The sequence below is a fragment of the Apodemus sylvaticus genome, chromosome 9 (assembly GCF_947179515.1).
Source record: "Apodemus sylvaticus chromosome 9, mApoSyl1.1, whole genome shotgun sequence".
NCBI classification, from domain to species: domain Eukaryota; kingdom Metazoa; phylum Chordata; class Mammalia; order Rodentia; family Muridae; genus Apodemus; species Apodemus sylvaticus.
In genome coordinates this window covers 100,782,405-100,805,675 of record NC_067480.1, presented here as the reverse complement: position 1 = coordinate 100,805,675, position 23,271 = coordinate 100,782,405, and the positions used below count along the sequence as shown (strand labels likewise).

Here is a 23,271-nt window from a genome sequence, read left to right as displayed (position 1 = left end):
ATTAAAGGTGTGTGCTAAAGGCACATCTATATTCCAGTCAGAGGGATTAAAAGTGTGTGGCATGTCTGCATTCCCGCCAAATCACCTATGTCTTTGGATGTGATCCCTTGCCACAACAGCCATATTGCTGAACTGAAATTCCTCTACAGGTTTGGTCTTATTTTTCCAAACTCTTAAGTGTATCATTAAGTTATTTGTTTGATTTTTTTACTGATTTTTTTATGTAAGTACATAAAACTATAGAACATCTTTCATGGTAGTCCAGTGTTTTTAATATGAAAAGTTTTAATTTTCATTTAGGTATGCATTTTTAAATTTTTTCTTCTTGACTTGTTTAATGATCCATACAATTTTCAATATTGTGCTGTATAAGTACCATGAGTTTATGCATTTCATGGCATTTCTGTTACTGTTGATTTCAAGCTTTATTCCATTGTGGTGAACTGGAACACATGGAGTTATTTCAGCTTTCCTCAGTTTTTGAGATTTTTTTTTGTTACAATGTGTGGCTTATTTTACAGAAATGCCTATGGGCTACTGAGAATACTATATATTAAATATGGTTAGGATGGGCTACTCAAAGGATGTCTGCTAAACCAATTTGGTCTATGACATTTAACCCTGATATAAGTTTCTATTCATTTCTGGTCGAGATGACCTGATTATTATTATGTGTTGCAGATAACCTGTAGCTTAATGTCTAGTTGAATTTGATTTATGAAACTGGGTGCACTCAAGTTTGATGCATGTATGTTTAGAACTCTAAGGACCTCTCAGTGGATTATTCCCTTACCAAATGAAGTCACCTTCTTTATCTCTTCTGATTAACTTTTGCTTAAAGTCTATTTTGTCATGTATTAGAACAGCAATTCTGGTTTGTTTCCTGTTCTCTTTTGTTTGAAATACTTTTGCCCACCATTTCACTCTATAGAAGAGATTAAAAGTATGCTTCTTATAAACAACAAAAAGTTGGATCTTGTTTTCTAAAGAAATTGGAAAGCTTAATCTTTTGATGATGGAATTGGTGTCATGCAACTCTAATTTATTTTCAGTATTTTGATCAATAATGTGCCGCTTGATTAAATATTACTGACAAAAGGAGCTTCTCTGACTAAGGCTGAGAGCCACACTACTCTTTGGCTGTAAAAATTAATATTTAAAAGAAGATAGACATCCATTTAGCAAAATATCAGAAATAGATCTCTTTGGGGGTCTGTAACCTCCCCAACTAAATTAGTTATTTTTCCTGTTGCTGTAACAATATGCCCTGACAAGAAATAATTTAAGGGCATGGAATTATATTATGGCTTACAGTTTAAGGATATCATTCTATATTGATTATTTTTCTATTGCTGTGATAAAACACCATGCTCAAAGGAACTTAGAGAAACAAGTATTTGTTTTAGATTATGCTTTCAGAAAAAAAGAAGAGTACAGAATGGGAATTCAGAGATATTTGACACAACTATGAAAAGAAAAAGTAAAAGCAGGCTGGCAAGAACAGGGGGCCAGTAGGTCACACTCTATCTACAGTTAGGATCAGAAAGTGAACAGGAATCAAGGTCAGTCTATATAGTCTCAAGATTTGTCTCTAGTGAGCCACTTTCTCCAGTGATACTCCACCTCTTAAAGGCCCACAATTTTCCTGAACAGCACCAGTAGTGAGGATCAGGTATTTAAGCCCTTGAGCCTATTAGGGACATTTCATATCCAAGCCAAACCATTCATAGGCTTTTTACCACGTTTAAAATATCATGTATATATGGCCTCCTGTGGTACTATATCCTAGCCAACTATGTCTGCTTTGACTGTTGTCCTCTTGTCCCTGTTCAAATTTTTCCAGGACAGAAAACCAAGTACTTATAGTGGGTGCTCACTGAACTCATATATCTCTTGGTAACAGTTGGATAGCTTCCAGCGAAGAGATGCAATTTATGTTTCTAATCTCTTGAAATGTTTTCCTCGTGCCAGAAGTACTTGCCAATCTATTCAGGATCCAAACTATTCTTTGCTTTCTGTTTCATTTCACTTTCCTCAGGGTGACAAAATTGGCACCACTTTCATGCAAAAAAGGCACAGCAGGTCCTCACACATACTAAAATGTTCAGTAGTTGTCTGAGTTACTTTTCTACTTCCATGATGCGATACTAAGACCAATGGAACTTATAAAAGAGAGCATTTAATTAAAGGCTCATGGTTCCAGAGGGGTAGTGTCCATGACCATCACAGTAGGAAGCACGATAGCAGGACATGAGGCATGGCACTAGCAGACCAGCATCTGTGGCCTCTTCTCTCTCTTCCCATTCCCAAGGGAATAAGCAGATGTTCTTGACACTCTATGGGCTCCTTCCTCTTGTGTACCTCTTTAGCACCCCCTATTCCCATCTACAAATACATTGACAACCATAGATTTGTGTTGGTCTCAACTTAAATCAGAGAAGCTTCTTTCAGCAGTGTGTGCTGAGTTAATGCAGAAACTCGTACTGGTCAATTAAAGTGCCAAGTATAAATCATCTCTGTTAACCTATCAAAACCCATAGAGCATCATGCAAGGGGGAATGTTTCTTAGGGTTTTATTGCTATGAAAATACACCATGGCAATGGAACCTCTTATAAAGAAAGACATTGACTTAGGGCCAGCTTACAGTCTCAGAGGTTTAGCTCATTATCATCATGACCAGAAGCATGGCAACAGGCAGCAGACATAGTGCTTGACAAGGAGCTGAGAAGTTACATCCAGATCATCAGGCACCAGGAAACCTATCTGAGCTGAGTCCCCAAAGCCCTCCCAATAGTGACATTCTTCCTTCAGCAAGACCACACCTACTCCAACAATGCCACACCTCCTATAAATGCTGCTCCCCATGAATTCACAGAGCCATTTTGATTAAAACTCCCAGAGAAGAGTGAAATGTTGATTTCAAGACATGAAAAAGCTGTTGCACCTTATACCAACTGTACAAGACTAAGACAATCAAAATTCCAGTATAAATGGGAAAATGGCAACTGATGCCCTACATCTGTCAGAGAGACTATTAGTACTTCATGATTGCTAAGGGACAGAAAGTTACTCTCCTTTGACTGCTAATACTTTGCCCATCCCTGAGTAGATGGTCCCACATCCATACAGTTAAGGGGGGGGGGACACTAGGGAGAGCAGGAACAACATAGTGAGGATTAATACATAAAAATATATAATTGTATGAAATTTGCAAATTGTTTTAAATGCTATGGTGTGATGACTGAAACATTTTGGTTCAATATTTGGCCCAACCACAGGTAGAGCACCAAGCAGCTTCTCATGTGCATCAATGGTGATCCCCAGCAGAGAGAAACTTTTCCTAAAGAGCAACAAAACACAGGTATCATTCTTGAAGGGAAACAGGCATGCAAGAGCAGATTATGAGACTACTTCAAGGGCAGAAGTGAGAGAACCTTCTAGGAACTTTTCTTTTTAATTAGATGGTGAACTGTCATGACCAATGATTGATATTTTGCCATCTGGCTGTTGAAATCTCTTAAAAATGTTTTATTAGCACATATTAATTGTATATAATAATGGGTTTCATCATGACACTTCCATGCATTTACATAATATAATCATATTCACAACCTTACTGTCTTCCCTTGCCCCCTCCCACTCTTTTTTATCTGCTTCTAGACACATTCTACTTATCATGAGTTTTATTAGGGTTGTTTACAGGGAGCTCTGTCCACACCTGTGGCAACACCGTTAGTAAAATGTTCCTCCACCAACTGTATAAATACCCTGAGGGAAGAGAAAGGCCTCATTCACTACATCCTACCTATGACAAGATGCTTTGTAGAGATCTTGCAAAGGTAAACACAGCCACTGTAAATTCCATAGTGCAACAGCCAAGTCAGGCCTGGATATCAGGGGTTCTCACCACTCCCCCACTCTGTTTTTCCATCCCTTCTTCTGTGATATCTCCTACTCCTTGATTGGGGGCAGGGTATGATATATGTATATGTATATACATATATCATATATATGTATGTGTATATACATACACATATATATGTACCATTTATGACTATACATTTATAGTCTGTTGAAATCTTTTACCCCCAAAATTTCATATACAAAAAGTAATACAATATTCTTGCAGTCATTACATGCAAAGCAAAGAAAATATGAGTTAGGACTTCGGATGAAAAGAGGAAGAGCAAGCAGGTACTGAGTTCCTCAGTGACTATGAGTTGGCTGGGTTGAAAGATGACAGTAATGACTTGTAGTGACACATGCAGATGGCTTGAGGTTTTCAGGAACCAGAGCAAGTCGCCCACCATATATTTCCAACAGGGCTGAGTGGCGACAGATAAACTATGCAGAGCATATTCAGATCCTCTCCAACTTGAGATATGAGCACTGAGTAGTTTTCACTCAGAGGAGCTGTGAAGAATTAGTCTCTTAGAGCAACTGTGCGGCAGACGAAAAGGTCCATGTTTGTGACGGAATCGCAACCACATAGCATATTTGCTGCACATAAACTCTATCGACATAGTAAGAATTGTTGAAACAGAAAACGGAAGTAACAAGGTGCCCCAGACTGGCCGATGTGGACCCACTGTGAGGAGAGTGATGCAGGGGCTTCCTATGTTATGTCTCTGAGACAAGCAGAGAAGAAATCGGTTGTGGCAATGCTGGAGGCACTAATTGTGGTGACTGGTATGGTCAGGAGCCTGAATTTATGGGACATCAGATTACCACCACTCAACTCTCCTTTTCTTCTCATTAGGTCACAATGTCCGTGTGCATTTTTCCAAAAATCCTGGAACAGGTTGTGTGATTTAAATCTCACCCAGTGAAATGAGTGAAATGATGTGTGTCTTCAGGGAATGAAGTGTTCCCCTAGCTCTCTCTCTCTACACCTCACAGCAACTGGACACAAGCAGCTGACTTACTTCTCACACGACCAGGACTAGGTTTAAATACTGTATAGTTAGACTCCCTGGCCATTCTTTCAGCCATCAGTGCACTGCACTAGCTCTCATGTCAGAATCCCATGTCGGAAGTCAGCAGGAGGAATCAACTCGTGTGGAGCTCCCTCTTAGGCCCACACTGGAATATTCAGGGAGTTAAAAATATTTAAAATTATTTTGATATCAAGAAATTGTCAATCTTTTGGGTATGACTTGTTTGCATGTCTGTTTATTTGTTGTGATGCTTGGTTTTGAGGCAAGAGAATAGGGAGAGAGTGAGTCAAACCAGCCTTGCACAAAATTAGCATACTTAGAAAACCAGTTGGCAAAAAGGAAGTCTGGTTAACCCTGGCCAAGGATGCACACCTCTGACTAAGAACTCAGACAAAGGGAAACCCTAGAGTGCCTGGGGGAGAGGGAGTGGATGAAGCCTCATTGTGATGCTAAATTACACAACCCACAGTTGAGTTCTAATGTGCTAATGAGAAAGCAAAGGCTAGGCACTGTGCCAAAAAGCCAACACTGCTGAACCCAAAAGTCCCCACAGTGGGGCCATTGAGATACTAAGGAACCTCTGGCCTGTCCCCTGCTTTGGGGCACACCTTTCTCCAGTAAAATGCCTGGACTTGTGCTGTAACTGTGTGCCTCTATCCAGTCCTTTGTGTCAGGACAGAGAAACCTGGAACTTGCCCGGAGTTACAACGTGTTTTATGCATTTAATTCTCATGATCTGCCAGAACTATTTCCTCTCTTTTACACATAAAAGTGATCATTAGAACCATTAAACAAATGGCCACACACCAAACAGAAGAACTAACAGTGAACCCCTAGGCTGGACTCACACCCCGCTGCCTCTGGGAAAATGATCTGGAAATGTGTTATAATTGCCCTTCCCTGAGCAGCGATTTCAGAACATGTTGTTTGGAAGGAGCTGTGTCTGTTTTTCTGAGAATGTATATTCAGATTGTATCTACTGTGAATCCCTGGTTTTGAACATTATATTTTAAAAATTGAAGAGGCTTTTTCCTTTCCCAATAAACCAGGCATGCAGCTTGAAACTGAGATTATCTCCTCTGCCATGTATTATTTTAGTCATGTTTGACATTCATTGGCAGTGCATGAAGCAGCTTAATTTAATGAGACCAGCACAAGTTTCAAATAATATGCATAGATTACCTGAGTTCTCTACACAGAAGCTGTACTGTGCAGTGTATTTTTAGAGGTAGACTGAAACTTGAAAATTAAAAATACCTGACTTGTGATTACCAGAAATATACACACATGCACGAATGTGATTATATCCTCATGAGTGAGCGAGCATGAATAACTGACTCTGGTTAAAATTTGTGACTAATATTGGTTCTCTGCATGCACAGATGTGCATGCACATGTGCCTGTGTGTGTTTGTGCATGTGTGTATGTATGCGTGTGTGTGTGAAGAGAGTGTGTGTGTGTGAGTATACACTATCAACACTAAGAAACACATCTCAGCAATGTGGAGTATGCACCATGACACACAGCCTGTTTAGTCTGCCTGACCTTATGCTGTCTGAACCCTTTCCTAACCCAAGACCCATTCCAGATCTTCACCTCTCACAATCATGTTGGGACTGGATGGAACATCTTACGAGCCAGCCCAACCTGCAATATCCATATCAGGCTAAAAAACCAACCAAATAGGTTCACATGTCTCGGTCTTCTTACCAAAACAATTTGAACAGCCAGGAAACTATCTCCACACACAACACACTCTAAAGGCAACGAGAAATGGTGTCCAATGGAAATTACCTAAGTGGATTCAAGGACACAGAACATTAATCGTTAATTAATTAACTTCATCCAATAGTTCAAGTGTTTCAAAGGCACAAATGGCTCAATGAACTAAAAAAAAGCAAGCTCAAAGAGCCTGAACCACGCCCAAGAAAACGGGAACGAGAGGCTGAAGGAGCAATCCAGGATCTGGAGATCTAAAAACTGATCTCACTTAAGAGGTAGAAGTGTTAATCAGGACTCACACTGAGATTAAGACAGGATCAAAACAAAATTTTTTATGTATGTTACTTGCTTCTTAAAAATGTCAACTTAGCAACCTCGATTAAGTACGACCTATTTCTTAGCTAGTCAAATTTAAGAAGTCTTCAATTGTAAAACACTGCTTATAAATAAATAATTTATAAATGTAACTAAGTCAGTCTTTAAACACTAGTCTATTTTAAACAAGTTAACCACAGGAGGACAGTTCCTTCTTTTCTGTAATAATGATAGCATTTTCTTAATGAACAGAAAATTATAGGGTCAAAGTTTTTTGGTTTTTTTTTTAAAGTTACCTAAAATAATATAGGAACACCATCCATTGTTATTAGTGAAGCTACAACATTCTTGCTACTACATGAAAATACGTGAAATTGTATAATTTGTAAAGAATAGTGCAGCACTGGAAGCTAGGAAATCGGGAGCCTGGTGCCAGCAGGTTTGGTGTTTAGTGAGGTCTGTTTTCTGCTTATAATGTGGAACCATTTTGCTCTGTCCTCTGGAGGACAAACTCTGTGTCATCACGTAATAAAAAAATGATGAATGAGCCAAGAATCCTCTGCCCCCTACTTTATGAGCACTACTCTCACAAGTGAGGGCAAATTCCTCAGGACTTAATCACTTCTCACAAGTCTCCTCTCTTAAAGCAACAGTAACATGGGTTCAGTTCCCACATAAATTGTGGAGGAATAAAATCATGTCTGTACTTTCATAGTACTTTAAAATATTCTACACTGAAAAATGTATATTATACTGAGAGGGTCTGAAAATTCGAATCTATAAGCTTCAAAATTCATTCTATGTGAAATATTTTTATTTTATTTATTTTTATATCCCAACTGCTGTTGTACCTCCCTCGTCTCCTCCAAAGACCCTCTTCTCAGATATTTCCCCCTTCTAATTCCAGTGGGCTCCCCCAGTATGTTCTCTCTTTATCCTCTCCCCACCTGATCCCTCCTGTAACCATCCCCACAGCCCTAGCCAGACCCCTCCCGTTGTCCACCTGCAATGTCTACTCTATTTCCCCTCTATGTGAAAATTTTTAATGCACAACAGCAAAATCTATCTGAAAATCTTTCCCCAATTCCCAGCCCTGCCCACTTTTCCTACTTGGAAGATTTTATAGTGCCTGTGTATAATACCCTCCACCTTCATTTCTTCAAACTAGAATTATGTGTGGCACAGAGTTTCTTAGGTTATGCCAACAGAATAAACCAAGCTTCATTTTACATCGGCAGTTTGCACAGTACTCCATTCGGATGAGTGGAGTAGAAAAATCATGTGGTGATGTGCACCAGAAAGCTGTAAGGATGACTGTGAATCTGGCTTCTTTCAGCTTACCCATAACCATAACCATCTGAGACTTCACCAGAACCACATTAACTTCCAGGATAATTACAGAATTGTTCTAGTGTTGGCTATGTATACCATCATAGATTCAGAGAGATCTTAGGAGGCATTCCCAAGGTCTGCTTAATATTAATCACACAGGCTCTTGATTTTTGCACCCTTACCTATATTGACTAAATATCTGCTTGGCATCAGCTTTTTAAATTGTGAGCCAGTCTAATCACATGGATTTACATACCTGCTGCCTTTTGGAACTGAAAATAAATTGCTATCAATTTAGTTTCAGAAAAGAATAGAAGCTAGGCATGCTGTCTAATAGTGAGTGTGAGCATTTGGGAGGCAGAAGCAAGAGGACTGTGTCCAGTTCAAGGCCAGCCCGGGCTACAAATTTAGCTGAGAAAGACAGATGGGGGAGGAGGACAGGAAGAGGAGGAGCAGGAGAAAGAGGAGGAGGAAGAGGAGGAGGAAACAGAAGCAGATGTCTTGATGTTGATGGTCTGGGATGCTCAGGTTCCCACAGGTCCCTAATGAACCTCTCCAGAGAATCTGCAGCTCTGCCCTCGGTGAGTTTACCTTCATTAACTTCCACCACTTGCTCCCCCTTCATGACGGACATACAAGTCCCCAGGAAATCCAAGATTAATCACCCAGCTCCGGATCTGTAATCTTATCCCACCTGAAAAGTCCCTTTTTGCCATGTAAGGTAAAACAGCCTTGAAACCCAGGAACTCGACCTGGCACCTGGAGGGACTGCAAATCTGTCTTCCCCAGTGAAATGTTACCAAACCCAGGTGCTAATATTTTATCTCTTAGAAAGTAGTTCAATTATAACTAAATTTAAGAGTTCTTTTGTAAACCTTTTGAGGAGCCTCCATTTGATTTCCACAGTTTTTGCAGAAATCCAAGTGAGCCTGGTACAGACACCAGTGTGTCCATGTTCATACCTGTGCTGTTCACAAGATCCAAGTCACTCAGTTAGTCCCATTCTACAGATGAAAGGGTCAAGGAATGTGGTGCGCACACATGGTGGAGTCCTACTCAGCCGCCCAGGACAATGAAATTATGACGTTTCCAGGATATAGTGGGACTCCGGATGATCAGGAAAGGTGAAACAAACAAAAATAAGAGTGACACCACATTTTTCTCTCACTCAGAAAGCTAGGGGAGGGAGAAGACAGGAAACTAAACCTGAAGTACAAGGGATGCAAAAGAGGTGAGGAGAGGAGAGGGGTCATGAAAGGTGGTAGAAGAGGCAAGTATAGTCAGAGCCCATTTCGTGTGTGTGTGTGTGTGTGTGTGTGTGTGTGTATTTATGTGTGTACATGTATACGTATATATGTGTGTGTATGTACGTATGTATGTATGTGTGTATATGTATATATGTGTGTGTCTGTGTCTGTGTTTCTGAGTGTATATGTCTGTATGTGTGTAAACGCCTCAGTGAGACACCCCCCACTTTTCACAAGTGCTGATCACCAATAAAAATTCATTTTAACCACATTGACAGCTAATTAAAATGCAAACTCCCTTTCACTGAAGTAAATAAGTCACCAATATTTCTAAATGTCACAAGATAAATTTCCAGTAGCATCTTTGACAGACCCAAGGTCTGTAGTTAAAATGCGTGAAAGGACTTGAAAGGTAATGACGCTCAAGCCTTTCTCTTAGGATCACTTGACAGGCATGTAGGAAACTTTTTCGGTTTCATTTCATTTTTAAATCAACAGTTAAAATTCCATATATTTATTAGTTACTGTGGTATTTTGACACACATATACACTGTATAATATTAAATCGCAGTGAGCATTTCTATCTCATGAGACTTTGATCATCTGTTTGTTGGTAAAACTTTCAAAGTCCGTTCTCATAGCACATTGACAGATATGCTACAATTGCTACCCAGCTTCTGTCCTCAGTGAAACACCAGCAGCAGCCCTGGCTTTTTCTGAGACTCAACATCCATTCACCAGACTCTTCCTTTCTGAGTTCTTAAAAGGCAATGTTAAGACTAAATGTCTGTGTATGCCAGTAATTTATTCAGCAAAGAACGCCATTTAGTTAAATTGTAACTAGTGAAGTTGTTGGAACTATGCCTCCAGGTCCCTTTGATAATAAGAAAATAACAACTCGCATTGTTTCTCTGATAGAAGTAAGGGGATTCTGGGAGTTTCTGGGATCAGAGGACAGGTCAGAGAGAAGAAAGTAAAGAATTGTGTGGTTGTCCTAAATGCGGAATCTCATCTTTTTCCCAGTAGTACTGAAGCACAGATAGGAAGAAGCCTGGGGCAGCTGAAGAAAAATACTGCACAATGAAAACCCAAATTACAAGGTGTGATGGTTTGTATATGCATAGCTCAGGGAGTGGCACTATTAGGAGGCGTGGCCTTGTTGGAGTAGGTGTGTCACTGTGGGTGTGGGCTTAGGACCTTCACTCTAGCTGCCTGGAAGTCAGTCTTCCACTAGCAGCCTTCAGATAAAGATGTAGAACTCTCAACTCTGCCGGCATCATGCCTGTCTAGATGCTGCCCTGCTCTTGCCTTCACGATGGACTAAACCTCTGAACCTGTAAGCCAGCCCCAATTAAATGTTGTCCTTATAAGAGTTGCCTTGACCATGGTGTTTGTTCACAGCAGTAAAAATCCCAAGACACAAGGTTAACAGAGTGGATTCAGTCCAGAAACTATGAACTAAAAGCCCTTCTTAATCATACCTACAGACAGAAGTAAACAAAGCTCTCTTCCTGAGGTGGGGGGAGGTATAATTTTTAAGAAAAAAAATTCCAAATTCCATGGCATTTATGAAGGGACAAAATTATATTAGGAGTTTTATGCAGTCTAGAATCTGCTTACTCCCTGAGCTACCCCTTTGAATGATGAAAACATAGTATGTTATCAAGTGTTCATCCAGCCTAATTGTCTGGCAAACAGCTGATGAAATTTCCTTTGCTTGCAGTTGCAATTGATGACCACTGTTGCATTCTGTAGGTTGAACTGAGATTTTATTGTGATTAATGATGAGTATTTATAAAAATGTTGCTTTCATTTATAAACTTTATCTGACATATGTGGGTGGCCATTACATTGAAAACTAAATGCCCATTAAATGGAAGTCAGATCACATCATCTTTTCTTGATCCTGCAATGGTACCAGTTGGGCCCAGCAGAAAAGGCAACCTCAGACTCTACACTAGCCCCTGAATATCCTGCTACTGTCCACATACCCCTCGTCTTTCTGACCACCTCCTCTCCTCTTCCCGACTTTCATCTCCCTGGAAGACCCATCTCTCTAATACCCAAAGACAGGATTCTGCCCAGCAACACTGACCTATCTTACAACCTGCTTACAACCTGGAGACTTAAAGCTAACTCCATTATCTTCTTCAAACCTTTGCTTAAATCGCTCCCACCTTTAGAACTAATTAGACCGTTCTATGCTGAACTGTATGATAGCCTGCACCACGCTTTCCCCACCCCACCTCCTCTGCTTTGACAGCTGCAACCTTTCATTTTTTATACAGTTGACTGAAGGACTGAAAATTGACATATTTTTCTATTGTTTAAAGATGTATTTGTGTTTGTTTATTTAATGTATATGAGTACACTGTAGCTATCTTCAGACATACCAGAAGAGGGCATTGGATCACATTATCGATGCTTGTGAGCCACCATGTGGTTGCTGGAAATTGAACTCAGGACCTCTAGAAGAGCAGTCAGTGCTCTTAACTACTGAGCCATCTCTCCAGCCCTCACATATTTCTTATTTGTTGTTGCTTCTCCCAAACTCTACCTGAGCAGTATGGCGGCAGGAGGTTTTGATTACTCTGTTTATTAATGTACTCAAGATCACAGAGTACATTAATACATTAGTACATGAGTTCAGAGCAGGCATTATTAGCCGCATGTTGAGTAAGAGAACACAACTTGAGAAAAGGATCTCTGAAGTATATTTTAATCCTTGCAATAAAAATTATAATTAGGTGTCTTCTTTAACTGATATTTTTATAGATTGGCTAAACTCAGAACTTTGGAAATTAGATGACTCCTTCACATCAAGCAGAGGGTAAATGAGCCCAAGGACTTAAAGATTTTCAACATAGCAGCCATGCAAATGAATTTCCTTCATTCAGTGATTATTTCTTGAGTGGTTATGCCATAAAAGCTATCAAGCTATAATAATCATGAAGGTGAATGAAATATGGAAGTTATCCACCACGAACTTAACCAGGTCGCTATTCTTTGCCCAGATCAATGGGTCTAAGCCCATTCAGTGACTCCTGGCTGTAAGATGTCACCATAAAGAAGACATGCTGGCTTATGTCTTGCTTCTGAGATCACGAAACAGACAGCAATCTGCCTTCCTTCCATTCTGTCTTTTTCTGTATTTGTCTTTTAAAGATGGATTTCATTCTTAGTTTATGTGTATATGAGAATTCCAGGATGTATATATGTGCAATATGTATATGTACATGGGTGCAGGGGCCAGAAGAGGGTATCATATCCCACAGAACTAGAGTTATAGATGGTTTGAACTGCCCAACAGGTGTTTCCCTGACATCTGTTTTCACTCCTTTGGACAGACCCCTAGAAGCAGCATTACTGAATTCTGTGGTAATTCTAATTCTTATTTTATGAAGAAATATCATACTAGTTTCATAATTATCCTAGTAATTTACAATCTCAACCCCGTGTAGCAGAGCAAAGCCTTCTATGGATCATGGATCCTCACACTATTTTGCCTTAAAAATATTTATAGTCCATAATTAGGAGATAGTTACATAGCAAGAAATAGTTCTACTACCCTTATCTGCAAAGCTTCTGTTAAGGGGGGGTCCCGTTTTCCTTTTATGTGTATAGCTGTTGAGACAGGAGAAAAATAAATAAATCTTAAGCAAATACTTCAGGCCAAAAATCTGGATATTCTCCAGAATGGAACTTACACTAGGTTCTTAGCAGATGCTAATACATTTACAAAAGGCATTTCATGTGCACTGGTGTTTTGCCTGCATGTGTCTTTAAAGCAAAAGATTATTAAATTAAAGCACCAGATTATTCTCCTCAAAAGAACCACGAAATTCTACACCACTATCCATTCCCTTCTTCGTAATGGATCCAGTCAAGGACCAAAGCTTTTCTGTTTATGATAAAGATGACAAAAAAATAAATGGGACTGAGACCCCTCTGGAGAAGACACTACTGTGTCACTGACATGCTGTTGTAGTATTAGATGCAAGAAAATATCAATGTTTTTAGTTTGACTTGGGAACAAGATCCTGTTCAGTTGTGTTATTCACAAAAACACCCTAATGTGCAAGGTAGATGAATGAAAAAGCACATATATATATATAAATGTGTGTATTTATGTGTATTTATATGCATATATACTAATTTATATATACATATGTATGTGTGTGCATGTGTCATTATATATGGGATTATATATTACATTATATATAATATATAATATTATATATAATATTATATATATATATATATATATAAAATCACTATAGAGTCTAGTTGCAAAGGAATAAAAGAAGAAAGCTTTGTAGCTGCCTTTTGAAGAGTAGATCTAGGTAGCACTGTGGATGAAGTAGTGGTCCTTGTGAAAGGTGAAACAAAAGACCCAGAAATGATCTGTGACACACAGTGAGCTTAGGGAGCACAAGTCACCCAGTTCTGCTAGGTTATGGTGCATTTCAGAGGAATGCAGAATAGAGACTGAAATCAGGAACTGAAAGTATTGTTTGAGCAGGCTGGCATGGAGCAGAGGGTGTCAATAGCATCAGAAAGTATTTCCATCTATGGTAATAATGAAAAAAACAGATGGGGCAAGGAAAGTATATGTGTAGGATGTCAACTCAAACACATGGGATTAATTTACACTTACTTTAATACTGCAGACCCAAGGTAGAAAAACATGGCACAATTCTGACAGAAATTACCCAAGCAACATCTCCCAGGTCTGCGTTGCCCTAGGAGATCTCACCTGTTGAATAACTCAGCCAATCTGAAAATTGTTTGGAGGACCCAACTATTGAAAAGGGCTAAATCACCAGTCTATAAAAATCTGGCCTTTCCTTGATTGTACAAGTCCAGTCTTGGAAATGGTAGTCGTTTGCATAAACACCTGATGGCATATTAAGCCCTCACCTAACAACTGCCACTTAGATATTGAGAAAAATGCTTACCACTCAACAACAGCTAAAGCACAGCTGCTCTGGATCTATGCTGAGTATTCCCCCATCCTAACTAAATAGACATGACTTATGATTAGGTACTTTCCATATTTTAAAGTGATACAATGTTAGACCTCCTTGGCAGAGGCCTACTGGAAATCTTATCCGATCCTCTGTCTCTTTTCTCACTGTTACTCATGTGTAGAGAACACATGTGGTTCTCATATCCGCACAGCTGCTTGGTGACCTTCTTTCTGTGTTAATTCTTCTTATAGGCTCTTCAAGACCTGTTGTAACCATCAATATTTTAATGTAGGTTACTAATAGTTTAATGTTTCTTAAAGGATAATGGATTCTGACTCACAAGCAGGTCCTTAGAGTATTGTACATTAGGAATGGAAGAAATTCTTCTGTAACCATATCTCACCTTTGCTGTTCTTTCCTCTCTCTTTCTCTAAACTAGGCTGAGAATAGTATCTGTTGGCTCTTTATCAGCAGCAGATCATGTGATTTTATTTTATTGTCATCTGTAATCATAGATTTTATTTGTATGAGGCATTCTAGAGCTTCAAAATTGATGCATTCTGTCAAAAAAACATTTTATTTAAATTTGACTTGAGTTTTACTTTTGTTCCTCCGGAGTTTGGAAGGCAGTGAGATGCAAATGCACTATAACAAATCCAAAATTTATATTTCTGGTTATATTTGCATTTCTGAGATGGAAAATGATGATTCTACGGATAATGGTTTTAACACGGGTGATAATTGCAAAGGATTTTTAGATGATTAGCTGCAAGATACTAATAAAATCACACCAAGACCATCTACATTTTAAAAGTAACATAATGAGACTAAAATAAGAAGCAACCCTGATTTCTTTGTTTTTTTCTTAATAGATGGCAATTAAGCATTATGATTGTTCCAGGCCTGATAGTCTTCTGATTGCCACTCTTGCCTTGCCGTATTCGCTACGAGTATTATAACCCATAAAATATTTTTACAATATAAATACAATATTAACTCTTTAGCATTGTCCCTTGAGGACATGCAAAGGCACGTAACTTGTCCCTTCACAATAGCCTGACAAAAGCGCTCGCCTGGCATTCACATCTTCAAGACTGAAATGGCTCTCACAAGCTTACACGATTGTACATGGTGGGTGCAGAACTAACGTCTCCTCATCCTGAAGCTTGAGGGGGTTATCTGATTGGCTTCTATACAGACCAAAAGCATGAAGGGGGTTACTTGAGGGGATGCTATGTATACCAACAGGTAGGTTTATTACTTTTGCACACACTTGCTTTCCTCCTTCTCCACATCTCCTCCTCTTTCCCTATCTGGAAGGGAGTTTTCTAGCACAAGTGACTCTTCCCTGCATACTCCTCTTCCCTTCAACCATGGGCAATATTGTTAGCTGAAGGTCCTGTGGAGCTCTATGAACACAAGTCAATAGAAATGAAGATCAACAGTTGTCAAAACGGATAACATAATTCCATCTCTCCTTAGGGGGACTACAGAAATGTCACAACAGAGATGTTTTCATAATTGCAAATTTTGGAGGAATAGCTCTGTTTAGTAGGGCTGAGCAGGGTTCTAAGATGTTGCCATTGACAGCCTGTGAAATTGTTCTTCACAGCAAATTTAGAAACCACTGTGCAAATCACAGCAGAGCTGATGGTCAATAGTCCTTACTGACCAAGGACAAGTGCCACTCAGCTGCCCCTCTGATCACATTTCAATACTTTCAAAACCCTGGTCTTGCATGGACACTGGCCCAGATCAATTACTTCAGGATGTCTGCAGTGGGACCAGAGCCTCAGTACTTTAAAAAGCTCCCTGGGTAACCACATGTGCAGCCGGTGTTGAGAACCACGGCGTTAGTGATGGGAATAATTCATCTGACCATTTCATTTTCGTCTCCTGGCTCACCTCTCTGTCCCTTGTTCTGTCTCTGGATGACAATTGTAGAGGTGTCATCATGGGACTGTAACTACGCGATTACCATCTCTGGCTCAAATGCCTCAGTGGCCTGTCTCCCACCCAATCATAATATCTAAGACATGAAACTGAAATACAGACAAAAAATATACCTTAAATTCTTCCATTTATTCTAATTGATATTTAAACTGATTTTAAGCATCATTAGTTTAAAACAAAACATTTTAATGAACAGTAATGAAATAAACTCATTCAATAGTACAGAAAATGCAAGGAACACTGGGATGAAAATAAGAATGTCCAATTAATAAGATAAAAATGAGAGAACAATGAATCTACAAATATATCTATAAATATTACTTTTTCAGGTAAATGTGTCTCAGAGGACACAGCAAATTATTTATAGTCCTTTCTTACTTATATGTTCCGGAACAACACTGAGGTCCTAGATTGAAAACATCCTAAATCATTCATTAAATTCAGTGAAAAAACAACCTAAAGATCTTCAGACTTCTGATTTAAGTGAATCATTCATTTTATGGTCATAGTTCTGCTGTGCAATTGACCATGTAGTAATCTAGATGGTTAACCTGAAAATAGTTTATTCAGCTTTCACTATAAAAATGGAACAGCACCTTATTATATGAAACAACCATATATCATAACAGTAATAGGTTTGACTGTATATGATCAAAATACCACTAAAATTCTGAACCTTTCTAAAATATGTTAAGGGGGAAAAAGAGAACAGAAACAATCAGTATTTAAAGGTAAAAAATAATGTTCTTGCTGTCATGAATTTTTTCTATCTCTTCTTATTTATGCTCTTTCAGGAAACACTAAAATCCCAATCCCTTTGGAGGGTCATCCTGACTTCGAGTGTTTCAGCTTCCCAGATGTAGGATGCCTTAGCGCTGTTGCGTTCCACGGGCTGGGGAAAGTTTACTAACAGCTTGTTTTTAGGTGTGCGAAGATCAAGGAGCATCTCTTGGATGTCAATTTGAATTTCAGACGGGTTCGTATTGGGCAGTTTAATTTTCACCACCAGCTCCTGGCAGCATGCGGTTGAAGGATCCTTTCTTGTTAATCCTAGGTATACGTCCTCAGTTCCCACAGTTTGCTGGAATACAATCTCATAATCTGGGATTTCTCGAACATCCCATATATCATCATGCTCTGCTCCCTCTGGAACCTCTTCTGGACTCCAGATATTCTCACTTTCATCACTCCTGGGTTCAGGAATGGCTTTGGACTCTTTTGCTTTAGGCGGTCCAATATTCCCAGGGCCCATGGCTCCAATAGTAAATGAGCATTGCCCCTGTTCAAAATCAAAACCATCCTCTTCTTCTGGATTCAGGAGACTGGATAGTGCTCGAAGGGCCGAGGCAGAGGACAGTGTCTCTAATGGCACATTTTTAGCTTCCTTGGTTTTTGCTTCCAAATTCCCTGTTTCCACGTTCTCAGCTTCTGCATGTTCCCATTCCATATTCAAATATAACTAGGGGTGTAGCTCAAGGGTAGAGTGCTTGGTAAATGTGAAAGAAGGCTTGAAATGGATCCCAGGCGCTTGGTCTGTCCTCCGGCCACAGCCTAGGCGCAGCCACTCGTTGGGAATCGCTCTGTTGCCTGGGTAACAACGTTGTTGAACTTCCTTTTCCACCTGTAGTTCCTGCTTGACTCTGCTAGCCAATCACAGAAGAGCCTCCTTTGAAACAATCCAGCAGCAACCAATCGCAGCACACCTCGTTCGGGGGTCTATGGCCTCCCTTTCTAGTTAAGTAGGTCGACCAGAGTCCCCGCCTCTGCCTTCACTTTGAAGAAAGGCTAGCAAGCTCGCCCAGGTGCAGGAGGTAAGAGCAAGACATAAACATTTGTCCCATAGGCTTTTCTTTTATATATATATATATATATATATATATATATATATATATATATATATATATATATATATATATATAAGTAAACTTAAGATATAATTGAAAAATGAAGTGGAAACATTTTCTGATATACTAAAGATTATCATATAACATATGTTTCATAAATTTGAAGATTACATAGGATAATTGATAATATAAAAATTTTTTGGAAAAAACTCATAAACAATGAGAGGCATAGAAATTCATTTAGAATATAAATGAAAAAAGAAGTGGAGACATTTTCTGATAAAACTGTAGATTTTCATACAACATATGTATGATAAAATTAAGAACTACGTAGTGTTATTGATAAAATTGAAGATTTGTTTGGAAAAACACTCAGATACAATGCTAGACATACAAAGGCATTTAAAATATAAAAGAAAAAGGAAGCGTAGACATTTTCTGATAATCCTGAAGATTTTCGAGGTGAGCTTTTCCGTCCCACCCACACCTCTTAAGCATCATTTTTAAAACCTGACTTGAGTTTCTATTCCTTCTCTAAAGTATTTTGGTTTTATTTGGGAGTGAGTGTAGCAGTGGCTCAGTGCTTAAGAACACTCAGTGCTCTTCCAGGGAACTGGGGCTTATTTCTTCTCTGCACCCACGTGGAAGTTTATAAGTCTGTAATTCCAGTTGCGGGATATCTTTTTCTGACCTAAGTGAGCACCAGGCACACATGTGGTACACAGACATACCTGAAGACAAAACACCACTGCACTAGTTGTTTTATGTCAACTTGACATAAACCTAACCAAGATCTGTGTGGGAACAAAGAATCTTGTGTTCTGACTGGCTTTTGATTTTGGAGCCATCTCTCCAGCCCAGGAATGTAGGACACTTTCTCATTTAATGATGGATGTGGTTACCATCCCTCTGTAGTCAGTGCTAACCTTGGGCAGGTAGACTGCACAGCAAAGAGGCTGAGGAAGCCTTGGAGGGCAAGCCAGTCAGCAGGACTCCTCCATGGCTTCTGCTTCAATTCCTGCCTCCATGTTCTTGCCTTGAGTGCTTGTTCTGACTTGTCTCAGTGATGGATTATGATTGGAAAGTTGTAAGCTAGAATAAGCCTTTTTTTCCACCCAAATTGCTTTTGGGCATGGTGTTTGGCTTTCACAAGCATACAAATCATAATGAAGACAGAAAATACTAACCAGATTGTGGGATGTTGCTGAGGGACACACCTAACCACGTTGTTTGCAGTGGGGGAGGAGGTGGGGAACTTTGGGCAGAATAGCTGCTGGTGGCTCAGAGCTCAGTAAGCTATTATTCTATGGGAGCTTGGAAGATTGGAAGGGTGGGAGCAGTGTAGGCAGCGCAGGCTTGGCTTAGGAGTTTCACAGGGATGCAGAAACTATCAGAGTCAGGAGTGGTGGTGCACACCTTTAGTCCCAGCACTCGGGAGGCAGAGGCAAGTGGATCTCCGAGTTCAAAGACAGCCTGGTTTACTGACTGAGCTCCAGGACAGCTGAGGCTACACAGAGAAATCCTGCCTCAATAAAATAAATAAAATAAAATAAATAAAATAAAATATAAAATAAAATAAACCAAACTAAAACTACTGGGCCTGTTTGAGTGATATTTTAAATTAAAAATCTGTGGTTCTGATCACCTGGGGCTGAAGAGTCTATTGAGATTAAGAAGAAACCCGCCATCATTGTGGAAAAAATTTCTGGGAAGGCATTCCTCAGGTTTGGCACACAGAAGCTGTGGTCCAGATGGGATTCAGGCTGCCTGTCTGCACATTTGCTGCCAGCCAAACTTGGTAATGTGTAAGAGTTTCCCAGGTGGTGTTGGTTTTAAAGGCATGAAGGAGACATGGAGAACAGCTGAAGCTTGGAGTCGGGCGAGGCTCTTGGTGAAGGTGCAGCTTCAGTTACCATGACGCCCCAGGATGTAAGAAGTCAATTTACAATTCACCCAGCACTGGAAGCTCAAGAAGAAGGTGGACTTAAGTGAGAGTGCTATAGTTCCTCTGAGAAAGGGAACATAATACTCACAGGAGCAATAAGGGAGGCAATGTGTGGAGCAGAGTATGAAGTAAAGGCCACCCAGAGACTCCCCTGCCTGGAGATTCATCCTATAAACAGTCAGCAAACCCCAACACTACGACAAGAAGCATGTAACAAAAGGAGCATGCCATGGCTGTATCCAGAGGGGCCCTGTCAGAGCCCTGAAAATACAGAGGCAGAAACTAGTAACCAACTATTGGACTAGGCTTGGGGTCCCAGCCGAGGATTTGGTGGGTGGTCCGGAGGAGCTGAAGGGGTTTACAGCCCCATGGGAAGAACAATGACTTCAGACCCCCAGACACCCCAAGACTCCCAGGGATTGAAGCATCAACCAAGGGGTACACATGGTTCCAGCCAAAAATGTGGCAGAGGAATGCCTTGTTGGGTATCAGTAGGAGGAGTGGTCTTTGGTCAGGTAAAGGCTCAATAGAGGCCCGAACAAAGGGAACGGATGGGGTTTGGGGAGGGAGGTGGGAGTGTGTTGGGTGGAGGGGCATATACATGGAGGCATGGGGTGGGAGGAGGGGTAGGGAATCTTTGGGGAGGGGGGCTTTTGGGAGGGGAAATTGGGAAAGGTTTTACCATTGGCAATGTAAATGAAGATACTCAATTAAAAAAATTTTAAAAAATTATACCATACAAACATTATTAAAAAAAAAAAAAGTCATGGAAGCAAACAGGGGCTTGGCACCCTGTGGAAGGGCCAGAGTCTCCAAAAAGAGCTCAGAAGAGGTTATTGGAGAAGGGGCAGCCCTGTTGCAGTAGACACTGTAGAATTTTGGAGATGCCAGAACTACAGGACAGGTGCAGCTGTGGAGTAGAACCAGCCTGAGGTGCTGTGCATGGCAGAACCAGAGAGCTTCCCAAGCCCGTCGGAGATCATGAGTCCCACACATCTTGATGCAGTTGGATTTTGGTTTTGCCCTATTCTGATTGTAACTGTGCCCTGGCTCTTCCTCTTTGAAATAAGTATGTAATTTATATTTTATTTTACAGGAGTCCCCTCCCCAGTTTAAAAGTCTTTCGAATTTTAGGGAGATTTAAACCTTAAAGAGACTTTGGATATTTTAAAGAGACTAAAGTCTGTGGGATTTTCAAAGCTGGAGTGCCCTCGAAGACTAGAGGCATCAGATTCCCCTAGAACTGGAGTTGCAACGTGTGTGTTGGGAACTGAACTCCAGTCCCTCCCAAAGGCCGTGAACACTCTTAACTGCTGAGCCCTCTCTCTATCTCTTTGACTGTCTCTTTCTAACTTACACACATCCATGTACACACCCTAAGTCACAAGCATAGAGTTTATATAATCTTCATTAAAAGCCTTGCTTAATATTTTGCTCCTCCCTAAAGCACTGACCTGTTCTGTAATCTCACCCATACAAGAAGCTACTCTAAGAGGTTAGTGATTTCAAAGCTGGTGTGGGCAAGATAGCAAGACTCCATCTCCAATATATCTTTTTTATCCTTTTATATATTTCAGAACAAAATGGATGGAAAGAATGGAAGGCAGAATTATTAGGAGCCCTAGGCTCCTAATAACTGCTTGTGATTTTTTTGTTTCCTGTGTGAGACTAGACATACCATAGACAAACTCTCCTATGTTATTGAAGATTAGAAGTAAAAGTACCAGAACTGGATGGGACGTGTTTACATCCAACTGTGCTGTTACTTAAGTTCCCGAAGGGCATTGTCAGTGGTGTGAGGATGATTCAGCTTCCTGAGAGAAATGGAAAGCCAGCAGCTGGCCCTGACAGCAAAGAACATCCAGGGTCAGGCAATCCGAACTAATGAGGTGATAACGCTAGGAAGGGTCCTGTGTCATCAGCACCCTCTGGCATTTCTCCTTTTCTGGAATAGTTTGAATGCACTTTTTGTGTAAAACCTACCCTCACTCCTGAAATTTCTCCTCAGAATGTGTCTGAACCTGGGCCAAGGTGCTCTCAGATCCCCTCAAGGGTTGAGGTGCCGTCTTCAGTTTCTGTCACAGGAACATAAAATAGGACAGCGACAGTCTGGCGGTTGGAAGGCAGGGAAAAATTGAGAATGATCTCCAGCTTATGTCTAAGTCAGTTTAGCTCTGAGGATGGGCTCAAACTGAAGCAGGACAAGCTCGGTTTTATGAGCCAATTCAAAGTGAGTTTTAAAACAAATTTAGAACCTAAAAGGCAATTTAATTCAAAATTCCTCTAGGCAGAAAACCAATGGAACTGTAAAACTGCAAAATGCAAATAAAAGAACAGATTCAAGGGTAAAAATATTTTACAAGTTCCAGTGGCAGGACAAAAATTCTATTTAAATATCAGGTAGCAGGAAAGTACTGTTGTATAACATAAATGTGTGTGTGTGTGTGTGTGTGTGTGTGTGTGTGTGTATACACATGTGTATATTGAATTTTTTTTAAAGAACTAGGAATTAGCAGATTCTAGGAGAGTTTTAGGTTTGCCAGTCACTCAGTTCTGGGTGAGACAGACCCTACTTCTAGGGTCATATATATTCTTAAAATAAAAGCATAATAAAGTTGGTCCTTTGATTACAGAAAGGTGGTTGACTCTGTATACTCAAAACCTTCCACTCCTGTCTGAAAAGCCTTACCCATTTCATTATCTCCCACATAAATTGCTTTAAAACCAAAATTCATCCTTATAATTCCCTATAACAGACTGCAATCACTGTGAGCTTGCCCTGCAGAGATGACATGTCAATAAATATAGCACAGGAAGGCAGTGTCTTTCTAAAATGCTTCAAGGCTGGTAAAAGATTCCAAAAAGTCTCTCTTTCTGAGGCCACATTCCAAGAACTATTTCATTAAAGTGGAAGAGACTGAGTAACTCTCCCTGGCCAGGAAGAATATTGGTCTTAATTGAAAAATGGAAACATTTGCTGAATAACTAGCTTTCATTTCTTCTCT

General features: G+C 40.0%; 1 protein-coding gene across 1 annotated transcript; it reads right to left on the bottom strand.

Moving 5' to 3' along the window:
- Nucleotides 1–17,267: 17,267 nt before the first annotated feature.
- On the bottom strand, nucleotides 17,268–17,924 carry LOC127692032 (dynein axonemal assembly factor 6). The gene has a single exon (XM_052191912.1). It carries the CDS (start codon nucleotides 17,922–17,924, stop codon nucleotides 17,268–17,270), a length of 657 nt encoding a protein of 218 aa, XP_052047872.1.
- Nucleotides 17,925–23,271: the final 5,347 nt, after the last annotated feature.

Bases quoted from the DNA above. Each gene is read 5' to 3' on its own strand.
- LOC127692032 (XM_052191912.1), bottom strand. From the start codon at position 17,924: ATGGAATGGGAACATGCAGAAGCTGAGAACGTGGAAACAGGGAATTTG.